The sequence below is a fragment of the Lepeophtheirus salmonis genome, chromosome 14 (assembly GCF_016086655.4).
Source record: "Lepeophtheirus salmonis chromosome 14, UVic_Lsal_1.4, whole genome shotgun sequence".
Classification (NCBI taxonomy): domain Eukaryota; kingdom Metazoa; phylum Arthropoda; class Copepoda; order Siphonostomatoida; family Caligidae; genus Lepeophtheirus; species Lepeophtheirus salmonis.
The window spans coordinates 503,752-528,487 of record NC_052144.2 but is presented as its reverse complement, the minus strand read 5'-3'; the positions used below and the strand labels follow the sequence as shown (position 1 = coordinate 528,487).

The 24,736-nt window shown below is 32.6% G+C and overlaps 1 protein-coding gene across 41 annotated transcripts in view; it reads right to left on the bottom strand.

Moving 5' to 3' along the window:
• LOC121129022 (uncharacterized) overlaps positions 1–21,440 on the bottom strand; it is a 39,731-nt gene extending 18,291 nt beyond the window's left edge. For 5 of the 41 annotated variants that reach the window (XR_011783472.1, XR_011783474.1, XR_011783473.1 and 2 more), the window contains exons 1-6: positions 7,838–7,979; positions 4,819–5,128; positions 3,589–4,743; positions 1,940–2,114; positions 1,746–1,896; positions 1,042–1,104 (exon numbers count right to left, since the gene is read on the bottom strand). Coding sequence is in view for 29 of the 41 variants with exons in the window: in XM_040724678.2 (XP_040580612.1) it covers positions 1,042–1,104; positions 1,746–1,896; positions 1,940–2,114; positions 3,589–4,743; positions 4,819–4,956 (1,682 nt within the window). In the remaining 12 variants the exon portion in view is untranslated. Of the gene's footprint in view, positions 1–878; positions 919–1,041; positions 1,105–1,745; positions 1,897–1,939; positions 2,115–3,588; positions 4,744–4,818; positions 5,129–7,837; positions 8,226–12,407; positions 12,676–20,811; positions 20,980–21,319 lie in introns of those variants that run through there. The other 36 variants (XR_005868328.2, XR_005868327.2, XR_005868329.2 and 33 more) reach the window with 18 other exon arrangements.
• Positions 21,441–24,736: the final 3,296 nt, after the last annotated feature.

The following is a 24,736-nucleotide window of genomic DNA, read 5'->3' as shown; positions in this document are numbered from 1 at the left end:
ATTGAGCAATTTTTTTTTACTTTTTTTGCTAAAACCAATGCTGTTGAACAATATCCGACCCGAAATATTATATGCTCCTTATACATTGTAAATTTCCTTGGTTGTTTTCGACGCGTTCTTCCCTTTCAGGTAGTAAAAATGAAAAAAGTAGGGATTTTCTTCATTTGAGATCTTCATTCAAAACACACGATAGTTTACGACTTAAAGGGCCAAGTGCAATTTTTTATCATATGAACCAATGGGACCAATAATGAACAAGTTATACTTAGTTTAAAAAAAAGGGACGGGAAATAAAAAATTACTTTCCCTAAACCTCATAAATGTGAATGTTTTATTATTCCTATGAAAAAGTTTTGGCCATCAATTAAAAATACAAAATTACTTCAGGGATAACTATCAGTATTACTTAGCAATATTATAATACAGTATACGTTCAGTATTATAGTGTGTAATTCATTTAAAAAATTGTGGAGAGATAATATAATAATGATAGTCTTGGAGAACTTAAAGATGAATATCAATTGAAATGATAAACTTGCTTAACTACTAGATGTTTTCGATCCTTTTTATGTTTATTTTGCATGGAAAGATTGCATGACACAATAAAGAGTGAGACCAAAAAATAGATTCACGATTTGAAAATGATTAAATTTTGGGCTCAGGTCGGAAACATCGGTTTTGATCAAAATATCGGTAAACATTAATATTAAAGACCGAACCGAAAGTAGTAATCTGTCTTGGACCGTGAAGAAACGCTAATTTCTACGTAGTACATGTATTTTTCTAATGAAAATAAATTACATTTTACTTTTGCAGTGCAAGTCTAGTCTACTTATTAATGTAGTATTACCTTACCACTCGTTCCCTTTTTTTGATTAAAATTCATTTAATTTTTAGATGTCTGAAGCAATTTCGCCACTTTTTAAAAAGAAATATATTGTAGATAAATATTATAGGTTTGCAAGACTAAAACTTTGAACTTTTTGAAGAACAAATACGAACATATATTAATTAGCGCGTGCCATTTGTGCCTCCCCCTACCTTAAAGTATCCAAAGGAATATTTTCCATTTTATGACGATCGCTTTTGGGCTTTGTGTCATTCCTGGTAAGTACACAATGATGTGAGTTTGGTTTTTTTTTCAATAAGAAACAAAAATAATGACTCATGAGATATTTAAACATTGAATCCTCTTTCAAATGTGGCCGTCAACAATTATGCAAGCTCAAACGTTTTTTGTTTTTTTTATTGAGGCTAGACTTAATTTCGTATTCTTTGACAAATTATCGTTTATTTTTATCAATACATTATTCTTTTTAACCCATTGGAACTGCTGCAAATGGCACTTAAAGTAGTCAAAATTGATTGTCAAAATAAAAGAAAGATAAATTAATAGATTTTCTTTGAAAACCCATATCGGGGATAATATAGGTTTATCCAATGAAATAAAGATTTCAAACAATAGCTGAAATTTTGGGGTATCTAAAGTCATCCCAGTAATTTGAATGCAAAGTCTATAAACTACTCAAATATATTTATGACGTACTGGCCATTCTAAATTTTATTTGAATAAATCTAAATTGGGTGTTCCTTCTTTTATTGATTTTTGATAAAGATTGTTTTTATGTTGACGCACCACAAATGCAGATCAGAATGTATAATTCCAAGGAGTGATTGATGTTCATACATTTCAATTTTAAAAATATATCATCCATAAAAATTGATAAATTATTTATTTATATTACTTTTCATAAGGGTTGTTTCCATTATGAATCCCATAGCCGGGCTTTGGAACAGGTTCCTTATCCAGATTTGATCGTCTTCTTTCTTGCATTTCATGTCCAGTGCTAAACGCTGAATTATCATAGGCATGGATTTGATCACCTGTGTAAACATCTTTTCAAAAGGCTAAGACTTAGATCCTTTCTTGTATATTTACCTGTTCTATTATCTGGAATGTAGGGTACATGTCTTGTGCTACTAACTTGATCCTTTAGCTTCGACATGGAGTATGCCAAAGCAAACAAAAGTATTATAAGAAGAAGAGAAATGACTCCAAAACTCCCACAAAGAGCATAGATTTGATATTGTAGATCATCTAATTTCTCTTCCATCTAAAGGGTTAAAAAAAAATATATAAATTTTTGGATTTACCACTCTATGAATACTATAACATATTTCAAGTAAAATAGTTTAAAAAATGAAGCAAAGTTTTTTTTTATCCATGAGCTGGTGGGATAATGATGAATCTTGGAGTTGTATTTCTATTTATAAATTTTTTTTTTTCTTTCGACAACATGACCGAAATTCAAGGGCAAAGAAAACTGTCAGTTGAAAAGTCTCTCATGGATATTACCGTCTGTTTATTTTTAAAAGTGAATTTAATTTTGTCTCTTTAGGAATTTTTAACTTTTTTTACGGATGAAAGAGTCTTTGACAGTGAATCCTGAATAAATTATATTGTTGAGAAGAAATTTTGATCTAGTGAGCCTTCTTTCCTTTGTATTGTCATTAATAGAATGTCGTTGTTTTTTTCATCTAGCTCTTGACTTAGCTCCAAGGTCTACTTTTATTCTTCTATTCTGGTTTTTACTGACATACCTATTAGAGCGGATCGATTTTTCACTTTTTCTTTCGACTATTATGGAAAATTTGTCATATAATATGAAAATTACATAAAAAATTTACATTGTCCTACGAGATCATATTAAGGTCACAAATCTCAATCAAATTATGACAAAAGACCAAAAATCTTTACTATGTAAAAAAGATATACAGAAGACATTTTTTTAGTTGTTTTGCATAAAATAACTTTTAGATACAATTTCCTAACCTATAAAAGATGTAAAAAAAGTTTTTTTGAAAAATTGTCCTTTGGAACAAAAAAAAGGAAAAACAAAAATTGATCATCTGCTTATAAGTGCATTTTTGTTATATTTTCACAACTTTTCTGAACCGGCCATAATCGAAATTCAAAAGAGTAGAAAACCCCCACCCTAATACACATACTCCTAGCCATCCCTTTTATCATATGGTGGGGATTTAGTACAATCCATATTTGATGACCTTCAATACAGACTTTGTACGAATTTTCCTCCTTCCTCCATGGCCAGGCTTTCTAACAACGTTTACACCAATTATTCAGTGGCTAACAATCTGGTAAACTGACGTTCTGTTGATATACATATTCTCGATGATATCCATGGGAGATTTCATGACATCTTAACCAGCCGTTTTCTTTTTTCTTCCCTTTCAACCGTCGGTAGACAAAACATTTATAAATAAAAATTATAATTACCGCGCAACCTCAACCTTAGAAAAACTTATTTCCACATATGAAACTATTTTACTTTAAATATGGACATTGAGTTAGAGTTAATGAGAATATAGAAGAGACGATGGTTAATGAAAAACTATGATCAATTTGTGATGTGCATGCAATTAAGTACTTTCAGTGTAATAAGATCAAATGAAAGGATTAAGTTGAAGGAACGCACAAAAAAAATATTTTATCGATTTAAAAAAATGTTATTTTATAAGACACACACGATATATTTATTGTGAGACAACATCCACAAAGGAGTTCACCTTCACCATCACATTGGATTGATTATTATTCATGCCACTCTTAACGCTCCCATCACCCTTATCATGCTGGATTAATAACGGACTCTTGGAAGTTTTGATGGGCTCTTCAACAATGTATGGAGTACTGTCTTTTACGTCTAATTCTTCTGCATCCTCTTCTTGACTACTGCCATGAATCAAAATGGTGGTAGATGATGGTTCATCCGCTCTAGCAATGGTCGTTGTTACTATGGAAGAAGAATCTGGGCTATTTGTGCTTTCTATTAGACCTAGGGTCGATGTTACTAATGAAGTAGATGTAACACTATGCGTGGAAGTAGTCAACTCTGGGCTATTTGTGCTCTGTATCGGACCGAAGTTCGTTGTTAAAATCGAACTAGGTGGAACGCTATGCGTGGAAGAAGACGTGTGAGTGGAGGTTTCAATTAACGTGACTAGCTCTTCAGTTGTTGATGTAACTAAGGAATCATCATTGCCTGTATGAAGATAATTAGATGGAGTGGAAGGGGAAGGTTCTGGGGGTAAAGTAGAAGGTTCTGCGGCACTTGAAGTAGCTATGTCCGCAACAGGGGTTGAAAATGAAAGGGAGGAAGAAGAAGAAGATTCGAAAGAGTTTGAAACTAACTCGTGCTCTGTGCTAGTCGTAAAAATACTAGAAGGAGTGGTAGAAAGTAGTTCCTCGTGGCCTACCTCAAGTCTTGTATATGTTTCATTACGATCCGTAATTAACGTATTCGTAGTTGAGTCAGGGGTAGAATTAGTATTATTGACATGGGTTGATGTGTTTGGAAATGTAATCGTTGTGGTGGAGTCATTCTCGCCGCCTTCCACTGACGTTGCGGTAGTGTCTTTTGTAGATAATGTTGTTGAATTTTCTTTAACAGAAGGATCTGTGTAAGAGAATCCTTCCTCTGTTGCCGGTGACGTTTCAGTCGAACTGGACTCCACCGTTGTTCTATTCGAAACGAAAGATGAGGACAGAGTGGATGGCGGAAAACTTGTTTCTTGAGACGATTCAGGAGTTGTTGTGGCGTTTGTTGAAGCTCCGATTTCTGAAGTGGAGGGTGATAATATATTCTCACTTGAAGTCTGACTGGGTAGAGTTGTAAGCGTTGTGTTGAATGAATCTTCTGTAGTTATTGTTACGTTGGACTCCTAGGTTTGCAAACAAAAAAAAAGACTTATTCTTTTTGGAATCTTAATAACATATACTAAAATGAATGAACTTACAGTATCATTTCTAGAGCTTCCTTGGGGATACCCATGTGTAGATGATAATAGAAGAACGAAGATACTTAGAGTTGAAATAGGAAATGTTTTGTACGATGATGATGACATCCATTGAATGTATTTACAGTATTGCATCATGATGGTGTCTTAATAATATATAGATGTTATGTGCTATTGATTTCAAATCAATGGTGCAACCTCCGGAAATTACCTCATGCACAGACTGAATATACGGGATGTCAATAACTCGGATTCAATGAATGGGAATAGAAGCAGTAACACTTGATGATGATTCAAACACATTCAGACACTGTAAATTATAGAATATATATGTATATTATTTTCTAAAGTTGTTCCTCCATGAGGACTGTATGTACAAATACGTGCAACTATAAGTCATGGAATAAAAATTAACCCTCACAATAAAGATATAATAATACTTTGCTGGGGAGTAAACCTATACTCTCTATATTTTTTTTACTTCATCATCCCATGTAACAACACTATATTACTTTGTATATTTATACATAGAATGAAAATATACTTAATATGCAGAATGGGGGGCGTTGAGATGAATAACAACAGCTTATAACGATTGATGCGTCAACATAAAAACAATCTTGAACAAAAATCAAGAAACTGAGAAAATTTCAATATATATTATTTATATTTTATCGTATACATAGGAACCCATTTTTCATGAACTTATTAAGATCATTAATTACTTTTGTAATCAAATTGTTTGTATGAGGTAGGACATCCATGAATTTCACCTATAGTTTAGAACTTTTATTTTATTTAAGAGACTTATAATGACCCCGATAAAGCTCCTTTCAAATTTAATATATCAAATGTTCATTATGATATTGTGACGATGAACTTTGGTTACTTAGGTGCAATTTGCTGCACTTCAAAAGTTAATCTGAATATATAATCCAGACTCAATTTTGAGGGAAAATCATTTGATCATGTTTTTGTGTTGACGGGCACATCTATTAAACATTATTAAGAAAATTTTAAGCAACCATAAAAGTATATTACATTAAAAACTGTATGTATAAACGGTCAATCAAGGGAAACTGAGAGTGAACCCGCTTATTGCAGGTTTGATATTTTGGCAAAATTATCTTTTTTAAAAAGGTGTGTCTCACTCTTCAGATCCAAATCCTTCAATGAAAGAGCTACTACAACTTCAGAAAATGAACTAATTAAAAAATATATTGTTTCCCTTTCTAGCAAAGTTGAGTTGAGCTGGCCCAAGACAAATATTTTGAATTGAATTTCAGTATATTAAGAGATCTGTCTAAAGAAAGGATCCGTACACAAAGTATTTAGAAGCTCACTAATCATTCAGAGGAAATAGATTCAAAAAGCTTGACACCTTCTTAACGATACAGGGAGGGAAAAGCATAAATGTGGAGAACATATTTAATTACGTGCATGCAACATTCATATTTTATTTATTAACTCGTCAAAAGAGGGTCCATTATAATTCTATAGCGAGTAAATATTCTTCTTTTTTCTGTACTTAAATTGTCAGTTTAAAAAAGTGACCTCTAAAGGATTTTTAATTATTTAATTGACCCCTAATTGGGATTGCAGGGACATGCTTAGTGTAGTCTTTTATGTTATGAAATTCCAGCGTGGGAATGACTCGTTTAAATAAGATTAGTGTAATACCAGGTTTGACTGTATATACAATATGTTATCTACAAGAAGTAACTTGTATAGGGTACAATTTGTACAACTCTCATATTTATTAAATCATTATAACACAGCCACTTTCCATTTACTGACTATTACTTGAAGTTCAATTCAAGATGACGAAATGATATTGACTCTAAGCCCGAGCAGAATCCGAACTGTTTCACGTGTTTTTTGTAAACTAAATACATTTCTTGATTTGTTCAAATTTATCTAGGTGGCGTTGCCGCTACTCAAGCTTCAAAACTTTAAGATAAAACTAGATATTTGAGAAGAGAGGAATCCGTTTTATTTATCCTTTGAAGTGAAGTTTAATTCAGAATTCAACTGCATTGCTTCTCGATGCTCCTTTCTGAACGATTTAACATTGAGTTCCAATAGAATCACTTCATTATTATGTTTTTAAAAGTGGTATGATTTTGATTCCGCCATAGAAAATATATATATCAATAAGTCATATTTCATTAGAAAAGTAAAAATTTACTCCTTTTATAAGCTTAAGAAACATTTTAACGAATTATTAATAATCTTATAAAAAGTACAAATGCTAATTTATTTATCTAATTTTTATGTTGCAATTTGAAGAATCTACTTTTACAAATTACAATAGTCGCAGCATAAGGAAGCCCTAGTTTCCTCAAAAGAAGATAAATAGATCCTTGTTAACCTACTCATTTTTATACTTTCAAACTAGTCTCAACTCTTCCCAACAAGAAAAACAATACACAGCCCACGATTTAATATATGCATATTTGTAATTAAGCTTCAAATTATTCATCAGAGTAAGGCAAAATCCCTTAAAATACAAATCCAAGTCGATTTTAAAGTATTAGGTCACAAGTCCAATTTCAGTTTGAGCCCTCAGAATTCTATTGAGCTCAAATCAATTCCATAATTTGATAATATAGGATCGATATAGTGTACAGAAGTCATGTGTCAGTCTGTATTTATCTGGTACAGTTCAGTTTGTATTATTATTGGTCCTTAGTCTTAGGCCTACTCCTATTAGTTCTAAGGACCTGTCCTTAAAACTATCGGCCCTTCGGACCGTCAAAATTAATATAAAAAAAGAAGAAATATATGTGAGTAATGTTATCAAGGACGGAACGTATAAGTTTTACGACCGGAATGAAGGACTAAATTGGAGTGCAGCCTTCAGCCCTAAATAAGAAACCGACCTATGTCGTGTGCTATGGTTCTTTTGACCTCTTTGTAAAATAGTTTTCAAGTCCATGTCGAATAGCGAGTCTTTGATTGTGTTATTACGTTGCGTCGCAATTCCGAGTCTCTTTTAATTATTTATAATTATACATACCAAGCTGTTGAATTCATTATTCGATGGTGCACTTATGAATATATATATATATATATAAAAGTCTTTAATAATCAATGAACAAAGTATTTTTACTACTTGACTGCACGGATTCAAGATTCAAATTATACTAAGAAGATTTTGTTATTACAGGGTTTTACCTCTCTCTCTCTTTATTTAATTAGAAGCTCTCTTAGAACAGGGATTTTTTTTTCCTACTTTACTCTTCTAGGTAGGGATACGTGTCTGTAACGTCGAATAATATTTTATGAGATGAGGCTTTATATAAAATAATAATGTAATTCAACACCAAATAGTTTTATATTATATAAATGAAAAGCAAAACCCTTTAGTAATATATATATTGAAAAGGGGAGACTCTGAATTGACTAAATGGAACATAACTAATGCATACATATTCGTGTTGGGACGTGCAATGTACATAAGTGTGATTCATTTGTAGTATACTCTATTGGAATTAGGCTAAAAAATGTTACTCATTTGTCAATAGAGAAATGATGACATATGAGTCGGATAATAAACAGCTAAAGGTGGGTACTATCTATAACTCAATCACACCATCAGCTATTTATCTCCTAAGTACTCCCAGACTATAAATTCTCAATTGGTTAACCCACAATTTATAAATTGAAACACACAAATATATTTCACTATATTATAATCTTACATAGTATTAAATTCAATACTGTATTATAATATTGCTTAGAAATATTTTATATAAAGCATAGCTATACATATATATTTGTATATGATAGCCAAGATTAATGCATAGAAATAATAAGATGGCCAATCTATATATATACATAAAGGGTGTTTCATGTAAACGTTCACAAGCCGAGAAAGAAAGTAAATCGCTGCTGTGACTTTATTTCCTATCCGATTTTTATAAGATTTTCACAAAAATCAACTTTATAAAATATATTTACTATTCAATCAATAAAATTGCTGTTATCTGGGACCACACGCTCACAAAGTCCCAGAAACATTCCACTGCCAGTTTGACAGTCCCACTAGTAAAGTCCTTTTCGAAGCTCAAAGAGATCTTGTGATGCTGTGGGGACCTTAATTAAAAACACAAACAACAATTCCTCTTTCAAAATAGTCAGAAGGGTTCATTTCCGGCGAGTTAGGATACCAAGAACTTGATAGTACGTACATCACATTTTCAGAATCAAGAAAATCGATGGTTCCTTTGCTGGTGTGAGTGACAGGGTGCCCCGTTTTGCTGCCAGATCCATGGTCGTTCTTTCATTATCCTGCAGGTCTAAAAGAAGGCTTTGCTGTGCAGAACAGTGATTTTGACCTTGATGTTCACATTCTGGTCCTACTTCAATATGAAGGGATCAATGACGTGACCTTTACTGCTAACAACCACAAGACCATAACTTAACTTATTTTTGTGTTAGAGGGGTAACACCGTGCTAGTGCTCTGTAGGTCTTTATTTGGTAGATTAAGTCTTAGATCTGGTCCTATCCGACCATGGGACCAGTTCTTTACAACAGTTACTTCTTAGGACTGTTATCTAGTACTGATTTTTTTTTAAATATATAGTTAAGTGAAATCATTAAGGACCAAACTTTATAAGTTTTAATGGCGGATAAGCAGGACTGATCTGGACTATAGTCATCGGTCCTAATTAAGGACTGATACAACTCTTTTAAAAATATTAGGTATTAGGAAGGATATATGTTTGTAATATACCTTTATAGTGGGTTTGGTATAGCGATAAACTATAGTTTTACCGGTATATTGATATATTTAAAACGTTACTATAATTAATTGATATTGAAACCAGTTCATTCAGTGGCATTACGTCATAATTAATAACATATCCACTAAATTTATGCACCATAAAAGTGTTTTATAATAAAAATAGTAAAATGAAAACTATTTTATCAGCTGTCATAATTTTTGTAAGTGCATGATAATTACCATCAATGGTATTTTATATATCGTTTAAGTAACGGAACCGTTACAACGTTGTTTGTATCGTGAGAAGACTAAAACCACTATAAATATAGGGACCGTGAAGAAAATCAGTACGTATTTGATCCCTTGCCGATTTTGTAAGTTTTTCCATTGCCAAATAAAAGAACTGTTTATAATTTTATTCGTAGGTTTACTTTAACAGTGAAATACATTCTATGAACAAAAAAAAAGGGTATTTATGAATCAAAATGCTAACTATAAGGCCAAAAGTACCCAACCCGAAAGCATGGGAGAAGAAAATATTATGTTTTTGGGGAGTGTTTCTCTGCTAAATGAAAAGAACGGATTTTAACACATAGAAATATAAATGAACCACAGTACATAAAATCTCCTCCACATAAGTTTGAGATAGTCAAGAATGCCAGCAAAAATTATAAGCCTTTATTAGAAGATAATGAATCTATATTTGATTCTAATTTCGTGTTTGAAATAGAAGAACTAGACCGAGTGGTCTGTTGAAATCTGAGCACATACTTATTCAATAATTAATTAAGGTTGAGTAATTGAAATTAACTCATATTTTGATATATAAAAGCATGAACAATTAGTCATAAATAAATAAAAAATTTAGGTATCTAGCTTACGTAAAAGTCGAGAAAATGATAATTGAACATAATTGACGAATTCTAATTCTCACAATCCTGGACCACTGTCTACAATGTCCTCAAGTCCGAAACGTTTGAGAAGAAGAAGGGCTCTGTCAAGAAGACAAACTGGACCCAGAGGAGTTAAAGAAAACGTGTCAGACCAATCCTCTCAAGTTCATGAGGGCCCATGCTAGAGATCTGGGGGTTTTCACACCAGACTGTCCAGAGACCTATCAAAAAAGTGGGTGAAAAGAGCCTTGTGAGGGTGGAAAGGCCACTTTTTACACCATCAATTAAAGAACCCACTTTCTTTCCTTAAAATATTCCATTGAATGAGTCTTATTAGTTCTTTTCAACTCGTTTTTGGCACTTTTGTTTCCCTACAGCTATGATAACAGTCCTAGGACGCTAGGGCAGAGGACTACATCCGCACCCTTCCTCTGCCGTCTGAAAGCCATAGTTGCCGCTAAAGGCGACTAAAGTTAATGATTAAGAGAGCTCTGACACACATCTATTTATAGTATTAATTTTGTTAAAACTATATTACTAGTTAATAAATTATACCTTGTTGAAGTTTAAACTCAAAATGTTCAGATATCAATCGACCGCTTGGTATTACCCTACTTTTTTCTTATTCATAGTCTGAAATTTTTGCAATCTCTTAGTGCAATTCTCTAGAATTGCCAATAATTGGCTCAGAATATTTATTATTATTAAGGAAAGATGACTGGTTAAACACTACAAATGTATTCCAGGTCTGAAAAAAAAACATCTGCAATGATACTTTGCCCGTTGCCAGGTCCCACATTCAATCATAAGATAACATATGAACCTTAAATAACACCAACAGCAGGCTATTGTGATGGCAAATTTTGATAAACGGTCGAGAAAGAGGGAAACATTACATACTATTTGAACTGATTTTTCAGACAATAAAGGCTTCACTTCCTGTAGTTAAAAAAAAAATACAATTTACCTAAGTTTTGAAAGTGGCAAGTAAATAATATAACAAATGTAACATAAAAACCTTTATAAATTATAAGTTTTTTTATACGCAAACAATGCTTTGAGATATGAATTTTGAAATATATTAAGCACCAATACAAAAATAATTATTAATAAAAATTGCCATATATTTAGAAATTCATAATCTATTTTACTATGGACTATATTTTTAAATTTATTGGATTGGTTGAGATGCTCAGAAATATTATTAGCTAAAATAAGTATAAGCAATGTTAATTTAAAAATTAAAATCTTTTGTTTTAGATTTATTCAATTGTGACCAGGGATATTTATCAGTTCAATTAGCAGCATCTACGAATAAAAAATCGAAATATTTTATGAGTAAGAATGTAAAATAATGTTAATTAAACGAAAAAAACATTATTAGTCAGTTCGGTATTCACGGTTCTGCTGTTCTGGAACTAACAGAAGGGACAATGAATGACTCACCAGTAATTACTACAGCTCGTTAAGTTATTGGGTACTCAGGACCCAGTTACGCTAGCCTTTTTAGTTATTTTTGTGTTGATGGACTACATGCAGTCAAATCTGGACTAAAGGCTGCCTTTTTTAAGTATTTCACCGTAATTAGGAGCCATATCCAGTATTCAAATTTGGAAGTGTAACAAAACAGGAAATCTGTTTTAAGAGGTCAACTACACTAAGTGGTTAGTTTTTTTGTATACCTTGCCTGACCGTTTGATATATGTTTTACTGTATGTATCCTTAACCCTCTATTAGCAAACTGGGATATTTTACACCCTGTGATTTATAAGAATTATATTTATTCCTTTGAATCTACATTTTATTTTGGGGTGTCTTGTTCAACAGTTAACTAACCACGTTATAAAAAGGAAGTTTATTAATGAAGGGTTAAAAATAAAAATTGTCAAATAATTTATACTTTTACTTTAATATCAAAAAGTCGTACAAATAATTTCCATAAGTAGTGTTAAATCATAAGCCTTACCTCTCTGCACCGGAAAAATAGTTTAAAGAGGAACAATACATTGGCTAACAATAATATCCGTAGAAAAAAACAAAAAAAAACTATGATGTGAAGCTCACTTTATACTTTTTTGTACAAAATAACTATAGAGAAGATAAATGTATTTGCGGGACAGGATTCGACTATGTGTGATGAATTTCCTCACTCCTTTTTGTATGATTCACTCTTTCATAATAGCACTTCATGATGAAAACACACGTTTGTTTAACAGATACTACAACTATGTTGTAAGCGAATACTATTCATTTAGGTAGTAGCGTGCTTATCTGCCCAACCATGTTATGTATATAATCACTAGGGTGGTCCTTAAAAATCAATGTTGTACGTTTACATATCTAAAATTTTGTTTCTTTTTCAAATATAACTTCGTTCTTAAAAATATTTTGTTTTTAATTCATATTTAATAGTGGCCTCCCTTACTTTTTATATTATTTAACAACCCTTTAATTGGCCAGATATTGTGGCACTGATTAAGTATTAGCAGGCATTATAACAAAGTACTACAATTCTGATAAAAAGAATCATCTTTGAAATCCATATACATAATGTATATTTCCTTCTCTAGGAAGAGCTTGGATCGAACCTATACACAATCAGTTCAACGAATTAAATTTCCCAAAACCGTAGCCCATTGAGCTACGTCATTCCATTATTTTTCTTTATTTATTTAGAGGCAAAACAATATATCTTTATTCTAAATAATACATATTCTAAATCAATGAGATAATTTCACCTAACTACACACAAATATTAATATTATTTTTTAAGAAAAAAAAAACCAAATGGAACGACATTTACAAATTAAATGAAAATAAGACTAATAACACCAGGGGACAAAAACGGCAGATCCAGAGATCTGAAAATAAAAACGTCAACAAATGTTGATTAAGTTACCCTTCTAATTTTACAATTTTTGGAACAGGAATAATAATTTGATCATTAGCACCGATTGATAGGGGATGAGAGATTGAAATACAAACATGGATTTCTGAAGTACGCAATAAAAGCCACCTATACGTATATTCTGTGTGAGAATGCAATAAAATCAACCAGATGTATATCTGAGATAACAGGTGCGAATTGAATGAAACTTTATTTAAATTTTATGTTCATAAATTGGAATAACTAATTTACTCAACTTTTTTTCACCCGTTAGCCACCTCCCAATTACAATGACAGCAGTTCTTTATTAAGTTTACGTCCAATGAGCTCCAGCATTCGTCAATGGAGGATCTCAAAGTGTCGATATTGGGGTGATGTCTTTTACGAGCTTTGGACTCAATATGCAGGCAGAAAGCAAAGTCCAATGAGTTCAGGTCTGAGATGTATGCGCGCCACATCTCCTTGGACTATAAGTCCGTCTTATTGTGGATCTTTTTGGCCGTGTGCACAGGTGCCCCGTTCTGCTGTAGCACCACATTTTCATTAAGGTAAGTTGACTGCACCCAAGGGGTAAATTTTGTCTTCAAAATGCCCATGTAGTCAGCTGGTGTGATGTGTTATCCGTGTGGGAACCAGATGAGGGGAGGCGGTGTTTGCAAGAATCCTTCTCGTGGTTTGCGTATAAAGTGGGATATGCACATTTGGCAATATCAGTTTTTGCCGCACTCATCTACGCACGAAGGAGTGCTGAGATATTACTTCGGTCATCCCTTTCCCTGCTCACCTTGGAATGGGGAAAAAAAGGAAGTAATAAACAGTGCAGCTGATTCAAAAAGACATCCTTTGTATTTCAGACATTTCTTGAAATTATGTCGTAAAATACCTCAAACATGAAAGCTTTTCTGTATACCAATATATTTTCAAACTAGAATCGAGCAAGAGTGTGAGATAATTAAAAAGAACAAGATGGATTTATAAAGTACAAAATAAGATCCACCCTAATAGTCATTTAAAACAACTTAAAAAGCTCATTCTAAGTTGTCAAAGAAACACAGTAGGTTGTGTTGACAAGTTATTTAAGTTCCGTTGTTAAAATCAATAACTTTTTTATATGTATATAAAAAGGGTTATTATATGTTATTAGGAATTTTTTTTTTTTTCTTGTGTTACACCCTTCAAACATGCAACTCCATATAGAACCGTAGATATTTCTCTCATTATTAATTTTTAAATCCATATCTTTGCATTCAATACATTTACCAATGACATTAATCCACTTTTTTTTTCTCTATAATATATATGTATAATATTCATATGAATTATATAAAATTTATGTCAGGTACACAAAAATTGAATATTTTTACATGAAGGATGAAAAAATATCATTGTTAAATAATGAACAGAATTCCCTTATCAAGATTGGAAATGTGTAAGCTCTGATTCGATTCACGCATCTCTAAAGCAAGAACTACCTATTTTCTTCGTCCCTTTATTGTGAGGTGTCCATTTTATTATATCTACACTGGCAGGAACAAAACTGGTACACTTGGTACAGGGGCGACCAATCTTATACTTTTTCTAATCCATCATCCAAATCATTAACATTATTTTCTAGTAAAAATGTGATCTTCCAGCGGCAACCATAGTCCCTAGAGGAGGCATGAATGCCTTGCTGATATTGGCTACATATTCCTCTATCATGTTGGTCCACTCACTCTCCTCAGCAGTTTGGAGGTCGTCCACATTCATGTAAGGAGTAGCACAGGCCTTGTTCTCCACATAGCCCCATATTCCAAAGCTCAATGGTGAACACTCTGGTACACAGACCACACTAATGCAGGATAAAAATATAGAAGATTCTCCGCTAATCACTTCCGGGTCTCCTTGCACTTGAAGCTAGGGGCATCATTCTTTTGAGATCCCATGATAATTAGTGTCAACCCATGGCTTAATTATGTTCATCATGAAGTACAGATACTCCTTAGTCCATATGCCCCAACCCTTTGTGGAACCAAAGGGAGACATCCCCTCTGGTTTCAACCTTCCCAAGCATCATGTCCCCTGATCTTAACTTGGGCTTGTGGATGCGAGGCACATTCTCCAGATGTAAAGCCTTTCCTCCCTTATCATCTTTGAGTTATTGTTATTATTTAATAAATGTATAAAGTACTACTTCCATTATTCTTCTTATCCATAAATAGTAATGTATTGTGTATGTTTGTCAGAGTTGTAATGATTATGTATTAATAAGAATATATATGTATCACTATTAAATGACATCGTTGCCTTATTCCTCCACGTCTCTTCTCTCCTCATTTCTCTCGGTCGTCCTGGATTTCTGTATTTAATAGTATGTGTCTCTTCATCCTCGTGAAGAGACAACCATTCCGGCAGTACTTGTTCTGATCTACTGTCCACATTTTCTTGTTGGAGAAAAGACAGACAGTGGGCCCATGGTGTTTGAGACAGGTGATGATCTTGCTCCCTCTCAAATCTAGACTTCCAGTCCAGTTTAGTGCCCGCATATCAGTCCTACAACTTATCAAGTTCTGTCCTTGGTGACCTTTATTTCTTCTTCTTTTATTAATCAGTTCCACTACTGACAGTTCGCATGACCTACAGTCATCAGGACCAGTCCTAAGACTATACTGGACAGAATAAATAAGGACTGACACGACAGTAACTATATAGTCATATCTAAAAAGAAGACCTAGATTGGAACCGTAAAATTTTTGATACCATCTGCGTTTGTGTAGTTCAAAAAAGTAAATGGCTGACCTATTCTAATGAGTAGTGATGAAAATTGTGTATAATAGGTTAAAAAAACGAATATCAACATGCTAATCCCGACAATTTGAAGAATTTTGGAGTCAACTACAATCAACTGTGTCATGGGAGGAGGGGAAAAAGCAAATATAAAAGGACATTGGCAAGAATTACTCCGATATAATTCTAAGAGTCCTACAAGGGCTTCCAATAATAACTCCGCAACAAATCCTCCGGATTACGATCCGTCATTTATGAGCACACAAGAATGTTCAAACAGGTTTTGAAGATAATTGAATCTCTATAGAAAAAGAAGTTCCTTTGAACCAATTCCGAAAAACGGGCCACCTAAAAAATTCAAACGATTTATATAATTATTGATGAGTCAATTACGGTATATTCCACGTGTATTTCGTTTTTTTTAGTATTATAATAATAAATTGTTAAAAGCTACGTATATATTGAGGTAAACAAAATTGTTTGTTATTGTTGATGAGTTTTTGATATTATGCCTATATATTCATATAGCATAATTGTATGATTTTCATAGGGGGAGGGTAGATTGTCCTATAAGTATTTGATTTGATACTTACACTTTAAAATGTTGGTTATTACTGATTTTACAAAGTTGTTACCAAAAAGTTGCTGAATAAATATACAAAAATACAATTATATAACTTATACATTATATCACATCCTGTTATCATAAAAATATGCTCATATCTTTCAGATGTCCTTTTTTACTTTATAAAATAATTTACATATAAGGAAATTGAAGTAAATACTACTCGTAAATTCAAATTTTCCAATGGTATTGGGTTATGAACTGCATTGGAATTCATGAGTTCGAAGGAAAAGTTAGAATAAATAATTCCCATGAGGATTTTTCTTTTTTATTTTTACAAGTCTTAAGCTGGCAAGAACATTTTTTTTTTTTTTCTGTATGTTTCTTTTTAAAACAAAATCCAAAATTACTGATTATATGACATAAATGTCGTTAAGTACTTTTCCTTTAAATTATTTTACTTCAGCACATTAGAACTATTAGGCTTTAAGACTATTTTTTCATAATATATAAATAATTATTCTTTATTTTTGGTTAAAATTGATGATCCCTTTGAATTTTTAAATGGAAATATGTACAGTTAATTACTTTAATAAAACATTAAATAATTGTTATGGAGAAAGAACAGTGATTTCCACTTCGTATTGTTCCAGAATGTGTCTGAAGAAGAATCGGTTGGCCATAGAGAGTCAAATCCCTCATAGGATTCGGGAAGACTCAGAAAGGTTGGGTCGTAATTAACAGGCAAGTCTCTCTTCTTCTGGCATATTCTGAATCATAACGAATTAAACATCACTGTTCTTGCATCGTATTATGCTTGTTTGTAATAATTATGTATGCAAATCCTGTGTACAATGGACTTTAAAAAAGAAACCAAAAATCAACATTTTATGAGAAAGAATAATACTCATGACGTTTTCATTAAACCAGCTACAATATGATGTAACAAGGGAGGAGGAAGAAAAGGTTCATGCCAATGGCATTGGCATCAGCCCATCTAAAAATTCACATTATTTACATCACTAATAATGATCCTTATTGTCCCATGAACGCCGAATTTCGAACCCGTGACATCCCTAGTATGTTCAATTCATCACATGACATACTTTCGCATTCAAAATATATATGGAAGCTTACTGATATCAATTTGATGACGTATGTTTTGAAAGTCGTATATATACAACGTGGTTATGTGTAAATATTCCTTTTTTTTTTTACTTATAAAAAAACACATGTATGTGTTTCTCTAAGAAGGTTATTTATTAATCATATGCAGTCTAATCTTTTCTAACATTATATTGACTTCACATGCAAAAATATGTAAATAATTAATACATATAGGAAATAGCTGTCGATAAGGACTTAAAATAGTTTGTATTAGTATATATAAGTCCAGTGGTTATTCTTCAGTGCAGGAGGATCTGTTGGTGTGTTGCTTAACTGCCCTCCACTCAAAGAGTCCATGGGGTTGAGGTCCGGTGACCTTGAGGTCAAACACTGGTCAAAAAATAATATTGTGACAACCAGAGTAATGATTTTTTTTTTTTTTTGTACTGTGGCATGGAGCAGATTCAAAATCACTTCCAAACACTGACAGTTCCTATCATACTCTCCAAACAATGGACTTGGATAAGTTTTAAGAAGTTTCCAATCTCAAAATTGTATAGTCCGGCGTGGATTGCAACAAGGACACTCTGGCTTTTTCGACTATTGGGGATTTTGTAGTTCTTGATCTATGCCATTTTTTTAACTGACGCTTAACACTTCTGTCTAGATGCTAAAATAATAGACAACCTACTACCTATGGCTCAATGCTCGTTGTTAAACAATGACCGGACACTGTATTATAAAATAAGTAAATGAGGGATTTCCTGTATGTCTAAAATCCCTTGGAAAAGGTATCTTGGGAGATAAACCCTTGCCTCTTTCTATCATTATTGTATATATTGACAATTTTGTTTTTCGAATTGTTAATTTTGTAAAGGATTTTAAGTCTATTAATGTACTACTTTATGATATGATCAAACCAGTCTATTCATTATACAGGATTTCTCTACATACACTAGTAATGTTATAATCTAACATTATGTGTATAATTATTATAGAAACAAGTAAATTATTCATGAACCTCTGTATAATAGGAACAAACAAACAAAATGAAGCCTTACACGTCAATGGCTATCCCCCTCATTCAGGTCTACTAATACAAATCCTTCCTTACTTCCATGAGGTATTTGCTATCTCAAAAACTAAAATATATTTTGATATCTTGTGTGTATCATATCTGTGTTCCATCTTCAATGTAAATTATAAATTTTTGCTATACTTCATATATACATTTTTTTGGGAATTATATTTGATTTATTTCTAAGTCATTAACACATATTTCGTATGATTCAGTTAACCTACAGATTAATAGAAATAGATTTTTGAAAAGTATGATCTGCCGTTATGTTAAAAAATGAAACCAAAACTAATTTGGTCCCCCTAACAACATGCTGACTGTTCAAGTAGAGAGCAGCTTAGCTGTCATGATGCTTTATTAGATCAGCTACAAGCAGTTGTGACAGGAGGAAATTTAAAACAAATCCCACTCCATATTTACTTAAGACATAAAGGTTAGGTATTTTGAATCCAGAAAATTTAGTGATAATGTACATATATTACAATTTATTTCCCAAAATTAATTCACAAATATTTTAAGGGTTCATTCTAAAGTCAATCACTCAAACCAAGCACTTTTAGTTTCAACCACAGCCTCCAACCTGGCCCTGAACCTTGCACAAGACTCGATGAGGAACTACTCGTCTATATTGCCCACTGCCTCAAGAATGAAAGCCCGAAAGGAGTCGACATTGTTATGTGTACGTTTATCGGACTCACTCTCTCCACGACGCCCCACACATAGTAGTTCAAGGTGGTTCGGATCCGGCGATCTAGGAGACCAAAATTCCTTTACTTAAAACATAAAGCTCTTATAAGTACGTTTTTCCTTAATAAATCCGGTTCCAAGAACCCGATTTGGACAAATCGCACTAATTTAAATTTCTAGCATTCTAGCATCTGTCAACATCAATGTAAGCTCTCTAGTATCATTATCTATGAAGTTATTTGCGTCCTTCAGCGTCCGACCAGCACAGAGGCAGACAATAATGGCAGCACAACGTTCGTATTCGGAGGACATCTGAAGGATTTTGTATTTCCCTTATACAGTTTTTGTAATTTGAATCATATGGGTACACTATCATAAATATCGATCTCAGGGCGTTACCAAGATATTGAGGTCTAAGCTTGTTTAGGATTAAAAATAAGCACCGAATAGACAGGAATTGCTCAAATGCCGATCCTTAATTCGACTCCGAGTACAACAAGGTCAACTTTTATAGCTCAGTGTTACTCTCCAACATCCGGAGCTCACGCCCTTGACACCTCAATTTTCCCCCTTCTTCAAGAATTCAAAAATAATGATAAAAACTTTGGGGGAAAAAAAATATAACCTGTTGAGGAAACAGCTCTAAATATAAAAAAATAACTAGATGGGGATGTATAAAACATGTTTTGTTCGATTAAAATTTATGTATTGAGAAACAAGTCATTATCTCGAGTAATTAAAGATTATTTTCATTTACTCGTACTTCCATTTTAGATTATGAGTGCATAGGTATGAAATAATACAGTAAAAAGTATTCAATTTGTTCACTAATGCTTATAGCCTGTACATTATTTATTGTATACAACAACTATTATTGGCAAATAAGGGCTAAACACCCATGAAAGTACTCATGATAGGATTTCTAGGGAATGAACGAAGGGTAAATATTGTTATAAATGTTGTATCAGTCCTTATTCAGAACTAAAGACCGCATTTCCTTCCACTTCATTCTTGTTCCGGTCCAGTTTACTTCTCCAAATCAGTCCTAAAAATTATAAAGCTCCATCCTTGTTGACATTACTCAACTTTATTTCTTCTTTTTTATCAATTATTTGACTGGCGGTCCAAAGGACCGATAGGGCCTGCCTGAAGACTGGAATGGGCCAAAGCGATCATGTGTGATACAACACTAATTATTATTACTACTCAGATTCCTTTTACATATTGTGCTCATGAAAGGAACGGAGTATTAATCAATCGATTATATAACTTGAAATTACCTTTCACATATGAAATATCTCCTTCATTCTGTACGAAAATGAAATTATATATACATATATATAATATTAGAGAAATATTAATTAACACTACGTGTAACTATCATCTATTAATAACTATTTATTGGTATAACATAATAACACCTCACTTTAATGAACTCTGATAGGAAACTACGGTCTGTAACCATTCATTTGTCCTTCCATGTTAACTCCCTCTTTTTTATTTATATATGCCTTTCATTGTTTTATTACTATGATTATTATGATTATTTGTTGCCTTTTCAGCCTTTTTAAAGGTTGCATACAGAAAACCATCACTAGGATTTCAGAGATGACTTAAATACAATAATATAACATGTATTTAAAACGTAGAATATATACAAAATGTCTGACGAAACATTAGTTAAAAACATGTATATTTTGCCCCATCAAAACATGCATTTTGCTACGATTTGGCCTCCTATTAAAGCACATACAAATATATTAGGAAAAGGAAAGGAGTATTTTTTACCTGAAGGTATATAACCTCAACTCTTTTTTTGGACAGAGCCTCACTGGGTGAGTACTAATTTTCTTTGTACGTTTTCGATAAATCCATCCCTTTTCTCACTTCTATACATAATTTACGACTGAAATAAGATAAAAATGAATCTTTCATTATATATTTCTATACATGTAAGTGCTTTTATATGGTAGTAATCAGGGTTGCTCTACCAATATCCCGGGATATCACGGAGTTTTTCTAACATGTGACATTTCCGGGGTATTTCATCACTCCATAATATGTATAACCTTCATTTTATACTAAATTATGTTCAACAAGGTGTTTCCATTGATAGAAATTTAGTAAAAAAAGAATGTTATACGTTCTTAGTCCTTTTTTCTTAATATACAGGGTAAAAACCTTATATTTTCAACAAGTTTAGACTTCAATATCTTGGTAACCCTGAAATCTAGTGGTTTCATCAGATTTAGCTTACAAAAGCTGTATAAGAAATACTACAAAATCTATAACATATCCCTTGAATACGAACACCATACCACCATTATTATGTGCTTACGTGCCTGGCCCACGCCCAAGCAGACAATTGAGTTAACGAAGCTACCCAAATCAAGGGTTTACGATGTTGTAAAGACGTTTAAGAAGTCTGATGGGTCAGGAAGACCTACAAGGAAGACTCATGATTGTTTCGGGCTAATAGTTGATAATAAATGAGAATACATAATTAAAATGAATTGACATTTGGCCTCTTGACTCGCCAGATCTAAATCCCTTGGACTGTTATATGTGAAACGTGTTGATGAGAGAGGTTAACATAACAGTGTTTACTCCATGCAGGCTTCCATTTTCGAGGCAGTGGCCAACATGCACAAGGATTTCATAATCCAGGCCTGTGTCAGATTCAGGACCAGGTTGGAGGCTGTGGTAAATGCTGGAGATGAATGGTTTGTATGATTTACTTCACTGTGGAATCATATTTATAAAAGAAATAGATTTGTCAATTACTGATTAAATTTTGAGAAAATATATTGTAAAATAAGTTATCCTTAAATTTTATGGATTTAAAATCCCCACCTTGTATGTAAATACATCTTACAATGCACGATTGATAGTTTGAAGGTTATATCAATGTTTTGAAAGCTGTTTCATATCTACAATAATGTCCCCTATTGGATGTATGTCTCATATTTTCTATATAAAAAGTTCCATGGATTTTAGTGATTTGCACATTTTCACTTTTAGAATACAGAGCGGTTTCGTATTTCACAATTATGCAATCCCAAGCTCTACCAAAGTTAGCTTGTTTATCACGTTTTATTTAATTTGTTTGTTGCGATTAGGATAGGGTAACAAAGTTCAAAATGAGTGATAAATATTAACATGTAGAATACATATGATAATTTGTAATGAAAAATGAGTTTAATTATTTAAAATGTCTTTTTTTTTCTAAATATAAAATATACTAAAATTTGTAGTTTTCATTCTTTACCAAGGGGAGATTGTTATTGTTTCCGGCATCTTGCTCAATGACAGTTTCCCGGGAATGAGAAACCCTAGTAGGTATATTTAATGTTGTTTTAAAAGAGACAAAATAGGAGAGCTTATGTATTTGAAACAAGGAGGTACTACACGTAACAACACGGTCCTTTATATGGTATTCCTGTCTTAAGATAAGAAAGCAACCATTATTCATTATTAAATTATATTCTACAAAAAAAAAAGTTATAATGTAGAGCAGACCTGAGAAGTTACAAAAATTTTTGCTTTTACGTTCGAGTAGAAGGATTTAGACTCACCAAATTTAGAGACAATATTAGATACGTAAAAATGCGTGATACTGTTTGAATCTATTTAAAGGTACTATGTGGTAGTTTGTCCAAAAAATGGATTTAAATTCGGCTCGTCAAGTGTTGCAACATCCCCCGTGGTGAGGGACTGTCTCATCAAATCAAAAAACATCAAATTTGAATTAGAAATTACAAAAATTAGACTAAAAATTTCTTGTTGATGAATACATTGAGAAAAGTTTGATGAGGATAAGATGCTAAAATCAAATGAAAGATTAAATCATTTTATTAAGAGACCTCACTTCTTTTGATTGGTTGACCATTTGAAATAACTTAATTAGTAATAATTATATCTGTGGAATCGGCATTATTGAACAAATTCCGATACTTCAAAAAGGCTTATTCTGATAGATTGGTACGCCCCTAGTTTTTATCCAATATTTATAACATAAGTTGACAAATTATTATTTTTTTCAAAGCATTGTGATGTCATTTTTTTTGTCTGTATCTTTTTCAATATTTGGCAGGGGGGGAGGAAAGCTGTTGTATTTATTACCTGTCTCCCCTAAAGTATGTTTTTCTACCTGGAAATATTGTATATGTATGTAAGTACATTACATATATCGTCCTATTTATAATTTAGAGTAAGGAACTTAATAAAACTACTAAAGGTGCAATTCAAATGTTGATAAGGTTTATTTTTTACCTATTTTTCATTATTAATAAAAGTAATATGTTTATATCTGCTCCACATAACTTTATTTTTTGAGTTACTTATTCACAACTACGAGAAATATGAGGTTACGTATAACAATATCTACATTTTTTTACCTCTCTTCCTTATCAAAATTAGATACATGAATACCTATGTATACAGGGCGGCTGGAAATAAATTAAATGCTCATTTTCGACATTGGGGAACCTCTTTTCTTTTTTTTTTTAGTTACACTAAATTAACCAAATAGAGTACTGTGACTTTAATTTTATTTCATCAAATTTCCTTCCGATGGCTTGAAAAATGAATTCAGAAGATCAAAGTCTGAATGGTATTGCCACTCTCCTTCAAGTTCAAAAGGTGCCAAATGGCTTGCAACCGTAGTTGGGATGTCCCTGGTAGCTATTTGCACCGTAAAAAGAGAATGAAGGAACCCCAGCCCTTCTTCATGGCTCCAGGATTTGGCAAGAAATGCAAGAGGGGCGAGGCCTTGATGAAAAAGATCGAAACAGGTTCAATGCGTATTCAACAATTTGGAGAGATAACACACATTTGATGATTGTGCTTAGGTACCATGTCTTGCCATGGTTGAAGCTCAATTATCCAAAACGTGATTATTTGTGGCAGAAAGATTCCTTATCACACATCGAAGAATAACAAGGATATTCTCATGTAAAAAAAATTGCACATTTCTGGTTCTGTAATTTCAGGCCCCTATTATCTCCTAACCTCAACAATCTGGACTATTACTGGTGGAGCACCGTGGATAATTGGCGGACAAAAAATGAACACAAAAAATAACCTACGATGTGATTTGAACATCATATAATGTCTTTGGGTCACCATGACCATTAACAACGTCTTTGTATACAAACATAAAACATTCCTTCCACTAGCTTCAAAGTGTCTGAACTTTATGTATAC